The sequence below is a fragment of the Clarias gariepinus genome, chromosome 1 (genome assembly GCF_024256425.1).
Source record: "Clarias gariepinus isolate MV-2021 ecotype Netherlands chromosome 1, CGAR_prim_01v2, whole genome shotgun sequence".
NCBI classification, from domain to species: domain Eukaryota; kingdom Metazoa; phylum Chordata; class Actinopteri; order Siluriformes; family Clariidae; genus Clarias; species Clarias gariepinus.
In genome coordinates this window covers 15775703-15783543 of record NC_071100.1, presented here as the reverse complement: position 1 = coordinate 15783543, position 7841 = coordinate 15775703, and the positions used below count along the sequence as shown (strand labels likewise).

The window sequence follows — 7841 nt, the reverse complement described above, 5'->3', positions numbered from 1 at the left end:
CCACATCCAATAGACTCAGTGTAAAATGGACACTATATACAACACTGTAGGTGCCTCTTTTTGTCTTTGCTGCCACCCACAGCAAACATTTATACATTAAGAGATCTCAGACACTCGGTGATTGAGGAAGTGTTTTTGGTGTCCTGAACTTCATCTAGTGTTGAGTCAACAGTTTGAGCTGAGCAGCAGTGAGACGAAACTGCAGTTCACTAATACAGCAATGAAGGAATATCATGGACATTATGCTTTCATCACTGGAGTTCTAATGTATGGGATTCTTCAGGGTATGTACAGAGAAATATGATATGATTTAAGTACAGATGGAGAATATAATCTTATATGACGATAAAGTACATGAGCTTCTGCTGTCATAACATTATAAGTTAGGGGCTTTTACATTGCTCCTGAAAAATGTATTGAAAAGCAAAAGATATGCATTTTGGAAAACTGCCTAAAAATTTTGTCAAATGTGTAACCAAACAAAGTGATGTGTTCAATTATAACGATAATCATGTTTGGTTTTGAAATTGGACCAAACATGGAATGCTGCAAACATGAAATATGTTTGGTTTCAATTATTCTCTATCCTTATGACAACTGAACTGGCTGAACTGGACTATGATAAATCTACACCCTTGCTTTTTAATTTAATTTACTTTATTACACATATACATGTCAGCCCTTATCATGTTTTATTTCCAGAAAAAGATATGGTTAGCATCAGGAAACCTCAAGTCTTGTCTGTATGTGAAGAAGTATCTGCAGCCCGTATCAACAATTTGGTTACCGCAAATTATAAAAATATACATTTATAAAGAGCTTAATTTTAAAGTAGTTGTTAGGTATAGGCTGTCAATTATAGACACAAAAACATAAAAAAAAACATTAAGCACCACAATTGTTTTTTCTTATTTAGTTGTTAGTTGTGGTTGTTTGTTTAATTTCTCTTTACACCAATAGGCAAAAACCTGATGTACTATTAATTCAGATTTTTGTTATATTATTCCCTGCTGTAGGTCTATGTGTTGTCTTGGCTGATACGAACAAAGTGATGTACAAAGCTACTGGCAGCTCCCTGGATCTAACAGTGAAATATCCAAAAGACTCTGTGTCATTGGTTGAGTGGTTCTTTAATGGGAAACTGTTTGCTGAGTATTCTAAAAGTCGAGCTTACTCACATTCCCTGAATTCCCAGTTCACTGGACGGATAAAAGACGACAATAATAAAGTTGGAATAACTGTACAAGACCTTCAACTCCAAGACTCTGGGCCATATTCAGTGTCTATAGATTTAACTGAAAAACAGCAGCCTACAGAGGAATTTACAGTTTATATTCAAAGTAAGTAGGGCCATGTCCACATGTTACTGGGTATTTTTAAAAACTGAGGTTTATCTTCTAGTTTTTTTTAAATTATTCCATCCACACAACATACATTTTAAAAAATATCTTTGTCCACTTGGAAACACAAACACCCTGTTAAGTAACCACTGAAAATGGAGTTCTGGAAAATCTTCACTTTGCACTAAGTTTTTTAAAAGCCTAATTTTCAACAACCAAAACTGTGTGTGGACGAAAGGCGAAAACCACAGAGAAAAATCTTGTCTACATGTGGACATGGCCTAAGATTGTTATAAATTCAATCTACACCTGTTAAGAAAGAAAGAACATAATTCATGGTAATTTGATTGTTTTAAGATGATAGATTTAATAAGTGTGTGTGTGTGTGTGTGTGTGTGTGTGTGTGTGTGTGTGTGCGAGCCCTCCAATGAATCGGTACACACTCTGCCTCATACCCAAATCCCCTGAAATAGACTCCAAACCGTGTACAAAATAACACAAAATGAGTGAGTGAGTGAGTGTGTGTAGCTAATGTCTAACTGTGAATATTGTGTGAGCAGTGCTTAAAATCATGTTGCAAATGTGGCAACTTTAACTGATAAGTATTATTTTTTAGTTTTTTTAGTGTTAAAAAAAGTTATTAGTAATGTTACAGTACAAACTTAAAAACCATCAAATATCTTACTGTACATTCTGCTACATTCTCTGTTGTTGCATTGCATTGACTGATTTTAATTATTTGTTGTTTTATATTTTAGACCCCATAACAGCTGTGCAGATTAAGAAGAATCAGACAAACAGCTGTGATGTTTATATGAAGTGTGCAGCGCTCGGAGCTGAGAGAATCTCCTACCTGTGGAGCGGCTATAAGACTGGGAGTGGAGCTCAGCTGCAGTTCAGTCTCTCACCAGCAGATGGAAACGTGACACTGAACTGCACTGCAACTAACAACGTCAGCAACATGACTGCTACAGAGACACTGAGCTGTAGTCACAATGTTCACCCCGGGGTGGGAGATGGGGGTATGTTTTATGTCATTGTGAGAACCAAATTGTAGCATATAAATACCTGACAGTTCTGACATTGGAATATCTAATAGTATAATGTGGAGACATTTGACTTTTTTTTTTTTTTTTTTATAAATAAGGATTTCTTTGGCGCGGCATATAAATAATTAGCTGCACTAGTAATTCTATCAGAAGACAAGGAGGTACAGCTAGATGGTCCCAGGGTCAGTCTTGGTGTGTGTCTCTTGCACTGGGTAGTTGTAGCCCATTTTATAACTAAAAGGCTACTGTTCAAAAAAAAATCCTCTGCCTCAAAATCAATAACTTCAAGTTCCATAAAAGTTTGTAGCTGACCACACTAACAAAGAAACTCCTTCTGGATATAAGTTTTGACCAGAGGTATGTTTGGAGAAGTAAAAATGAGGCATTAAATCTCAAGAACACTGCACCAACTTCTACACATGGTGGTTTAAGCATAATGTTTTGTGGATGTTCTGCTGCCAGTGGAACTGGTGTATTCTACAAAGTCAATAGAATAATGAAGGAGGACTATCTTAAAATTCTTCATCATAAGGTTGAATCTTGCCACCAAAAAGATCGGTTAAAGGTTAATGCTAAGGGGGATTCAGACAAATGTTGATTATATTTATTTATATATAACATTTTTGCATTAGATTTTGGGGGTTTTCAGTATTAAAACATGCATGTCATACACTGATGTTGCCCACTCCCCCCCCAAAAAAATAAAAAATAAAAATTAAATAATTTATTTGTATTTAAATATCTGACTGCAACTGTATGTGAAATTCTAATTATTCCATTCATGGGAGAGGGTTTTTTATTTGCAGAATTCAGACCATTTATTACTTTTTGTTGTGTTTGCAGACACGATACAATCTTTTATGTGGATAGCAATAGCAGGTGGAGCTGCTTTCCTTTTGGTTATTGCTGTTATTGCTGCAATTAGCTACTGGTGGAGATCTCACAAAGGTGTGGTAATTTCTGACTAACACAAACACATGTTCTATTACTCTCTTACAGTAAGACACTAATATAAACTCTTAAATAAAATAAATGTTGCACATATAAATTTCTTACAATTTACTTCTGCGAAATAATTAAGAAAGTAAAATTTTCTGTACAATTTTTCAAATATGCCAGATAAGTCTGTCTTGACTTACCATTGTCACTCTTGGCCTTCCAGATCTAGGGTGATCAGCAATGGAACCAGTTGCTCAGAATCTGTTCTATTGCCTAGAAATAGTATTCCTGTCAACTCTAATGTCTGTTTCAGTGCCCCTCTCTGCTAATAATGTCTAAATGGGGCATGATAGTGTGAAGGCAAAATGCACAATCAGAATGTTTTCCTTACTTTTAATGTCATGCCTTGTCAAATTTTGGGCATACGCATTGTGAATTAGGTTATCTACAGTATGATAACGTAATACTCTACTGACAACACTCTTACTTAACGTAACAAGGAAAACAAAATAATGAATTAGATTTTGGATTTTCATAATAGTCTAATTTCATAATAGGTTAAACGTGAAACGTTTCGTTTCTCCATGAGTATGCTAATTCTAAGAGAATTATCCAGAGTAGTTGCCTCCCATACTGGTTGCATAGTAATAAGGTTAAATGTTACACTGTTGAAATGTAATATGTAATTTAACTATTTGAATAGCTTCTTTAAGGTCATTTATCGTATTACAATTCTGACCAGTGTATTAAACTGGTGAATAAAAGACATAAAACTATAAATTAAATGAAGTAGTGTAATACCTTCAGCAGTACTGAACATTAGCTTCTAGTGTTTACATACATCTAATACTCTGGGTTAAGTGGTACTTGATGTACTAGATGTACTTGACAAGTTCAGCTCACTTCCATTTTTAATCAAATTTATATAGCCCTTGTAGACATATAGACATTCTCACAAATCAGCTTTGTAAATATGCAAGTACAGGGTATGACATTACAATTTAAGGTGTTTACATTTCTATATTTATTATTTTTCCTAATGAGCAAGCCAGAGACAATGGTGGCAAGGAAAATTTAAGGTTAAAAATAGATATGACACATACAGTTAAAAAAAAAAAAAAAGGTGTGCAGAGCCAGTAATATTGTATAGGGCACCAACATGTGAAATAGTTTAAGTGTCTGATTTGGTTGACTAAAGCACTTCATAATTGTTCCATGGCATGATAAATTATCTGATGAATGTCAGTAATGCTGTTTTATATATCTAAAATATTACTGACAGGTGGCAGTGTTGCCGAGATTGGAACAACAGTGTATGCAGATGTCAATAATGGAGCCACTGCTAAGAAAGATGTATGTATTATACTTTTAACAGCTTTTTCTATTTGGGTGTAAAGATTATCGATGTGCTATTTTTTTCCTAGAAGATAAAGGGGAGATTTGATATTGGCCTGCGGTTGGAAAGCTAATAGCTAATAATGTCAATATAAATAGTCTGGGGTTTTATAATTGCTAGTAAATCCAAACTGGAGTACTTAGAAGTAAATGCATCAAGCATGAGGAAAACATGCAAACTCCACACACACAAACCGGGGATGGGAATGAAACCCTTGCCCCTGGAAGTGCAAGGTTACAGTGCTAACCACTAAGCCACCAGATCTAGACAAAATAGAGTATTCTATTGCAAAATATGCAATAATCTTCTTTGAACAGTTAATGTTGAGATGTGTCTGCTACTCATGGTCTGTAAAGTCTTCATAACGGCTCTAATCCGAGATGTTGTTAAAAAATGTTGGTAACTTTAAATGAGCTTCTCCTCTGCAGTAGAGGTAAATTTTGGTCTTGATTCCTAGGAAGGTCTACATGAGAGCCAGTTTCATCATGGTGCTTGATGGGTTTTGCAAATGCACTTGACACAATACTGTTCTTGCAAGATCTGTTCCAGAACAGCTGACATTTGTCTTAAAATAACAACTAATTGCTGTTGCTGTTTCATAATTACCCAATCCCATACTGTATGTGTAATTTCATAGTTTAAAAAAATTAAAAAAATCACAAAAAAAATTGCAAGAGTTCCCAAACTTTAAGTAGTAGTGTACAGTATATGTTTCTATGCTTACCTTTTTCCTAGCTCATTTTGTTATAGTATTACAAATATGGGATATTTATTTTCTAGATAGGCAGAAAAATATATTGATCTGGTATCACTAAGTGCTTTTGTGTAATTCAGGGTACTCTTATTCCATATGGTTTAAAGTTTTTGTGTTTTATTTATTTTATTTTTCTACTATTGTCAGGTCCTCTTGAATAATAAAACATTATTAGTTATTATGGGATCATCTATGTAAATTGATTAATATATGAATATATTCAGTTTAAAATTTAACAGAAAATATAAGATTCTGTGTAATTTGAGTTTCTTTTGCATTACAGACGCGGTCCGACAGTGTTAATAACGGAATGACAGTTTATGAAACCGTGGATGACCTGAGAATAAACCCTGAAATGGTAAGTGCTGGTATTGGATTCCCAATCAAAACCTTGCTTAAATCAAAACTGAGCATTTTTGTAGATTGAGGGACCAAACTACACTATGCAGTTTAGACTACAACAACATTATGTCTCTAGCAGGAGTTTATAGCAATCAATAACTGTCCACAATTGTAGGACAATCGCTAAATAATTTATATAAATAATAAATAATGTTTGCTTTTATGCATTAAGCAATCCTGACTTCTGGTAAGTGTTCTGGTAAATGCTGGTATCTGGCTGCTTCTGCTCCTGATAAAATTGTTTTTATTGTTTTCTTGATCCAGTGTATTACATTGTACCCTATACAAGAGCGATGGGTGTGTCAAAGTCAGAAGGGAAGAGCATGAAAGCAATGCAGAGTGGCCACTCTAAAAGCCTCTGGAGTGTTATGACCTGTCGTTTCTGTTGGTCTGGCCTGAGAAACATAAATGACCAGGTTATCACATCTATGGAGTTTTTATTTCCAGATGGCATGGCCATATTCTCATAATCAAATTGTGACAAAGTGGATTTGGGAGCATGAACTAGCCACCACAATTTCTGCTGTTATTAAACAAATAATAATGTGCTATGTGTTGTCAGTAGATGAATAAAGTTTCTGTGGTGCTTTACATTTTCCCTTTACTGAGAATAGTTGGCAATTACAAGCAGCAAAGTTGCCTGTAAATGTTTTTTTTGTTGTTGTTGGTTTGTTTGTTTGTGTTTTGTCTACAATTTAAATATTTGCCTTAACTTTATGATAAAACTTGTTTTATTCAACATCTATACATTGAAATGCCTATAGCACTGAGCAGTATCACAACTTGCTTTATGTCATCCACATCACACCATTTCCTTCTGGTGAGACCAAGATTCACATTAAACTTAACCATTCGTCCAGTGATATTGTGCCCATAGTACTGACAAATGTACTGCAATCTCTTTCCCTATCAGTTTTTGCATTATTGCCAAATATTACTGTTATGTATTGACAAGAAGCATGTGTTTTCTTAATGGTAGAAAACTGAAAACAGAAAGAAAATCACACATTCTGTTGTAACATTGCCACTAAGTGATAAAATTACATATTCAAGAAAACTAATACCATGCAAATGTATTAAATTTTAGTTTCGTGCAGAAATAATAAAACATAGGTAAAAAATATTTATTGTAAGTAATATTTTATTATGCAAGAGTATTGATTCTTTTTCAATACTGATATTTCATACTGCAAGAGTTGAGTATTTGCATATTTCTTCGAAATTTCGCCAAACAGTGTGCAGGTCAGAGTACTCTTTAAACATTTACACCTACTTTTTTTCTCCATTTCTGTCTCCACAGACTATTTATGCAAAGGTGACACTTCCTCAACATGCAAAGGTCAGCGCTACCTCTTCTTCACCGTACCAGCAGGTTTGCTGACCTGTAAAAACATAAGCAGCCTTACTTCTAAACATTTATTGTGTGTACTGTTAAGAATATGATGGATTCCGCTCTAACCTATTCATATTATGATCATTTGAAGGCTTTTGATGGCAACTGTATTGGACATTAATGATGATGGAAAGATATACACTCAATCAGCTTGCAATTATCACCTGATGTCCAGTACCTGTATTAATTGCAGATTTGTTTTGGACTTCCCATGTTCATACATCTAAAATACATAGTTACATAGTAAAATCTATGAAAGAGTTTGCTGTGTTTCTCTCATAGAAAATTTTAATTTATATTTATCAATTGGAAAAACACAACAAAAGTACTTTGCTTAAACAAATAAAACAAAAAATGAAAATTATAATAAATAAATAGAAAAACAGTTATAGATAGTTTATATTAATAAATATACTAATATTTAGTTAATATGGCCATGCTGTTTTCATCATTTTCTAAAAATATATCATTGTAAATGTTAATAAAGACAAATAAAAACATTTGTAAATATAGTCTTATGTACAAAAGTTTCTCATTTACTATTGTTCAATGAAGTAAACAGTTAAAT

At 33.8% G+C, this 7841-nt stretch overlaps 1 protein-coding gene across 1 annotated transcript; it reads left to right on the top strand.

Annotated features, from left to right (window-relative positions):
- The first annotated feature begins 220 nt into the window (after positions 1-220).
- On the top strand, positions 221-7310 carry si:cabz01074944.1 (signaling lymphocytic activation molecule). The gene is made up of 7 exons (XM_053505243.1): positions 221-284; positions 1017-1340; positions 2099-2337; positions 3196-3337; positions 4611-4681; positions 5762-5836; positions 7181-7310. Exons 1-7 carry the CDS (start codon positions 221-223, stop codon positions 7259-7261), a joined length of 996 nt encoding a protein of 331 aa, XP_053361218.1. The 3' UTR covers positions 7262-7310.
- Positions 7311-7841: the final 531 nt, after the last annotated feature.

Bases quoted from the DNA above. Each gene is read 5' to 3' on its own strand.
- si:cabz01074944.1 (XM_053505243.1), top strand. From the start codon at position 221: ATGAAGGAATATCATGGACATTATGCTTTCATCACTGGAGTTCTAATG. The intron at 2,338-3,195 runs GTTCACCCCGGG...TTTTATTTGCAG, and splicing joins CACTGAGCTGTAGTCACAAT to AATTCAGACCATTTATTACT. The intron at 3,338-4,610 runs GTGTGGTAATTT...TATTACTGACAG, and splicing joins CTGGTGGAGATCTCACAAAG to GTGGCAGTGTTGCCGAGATT.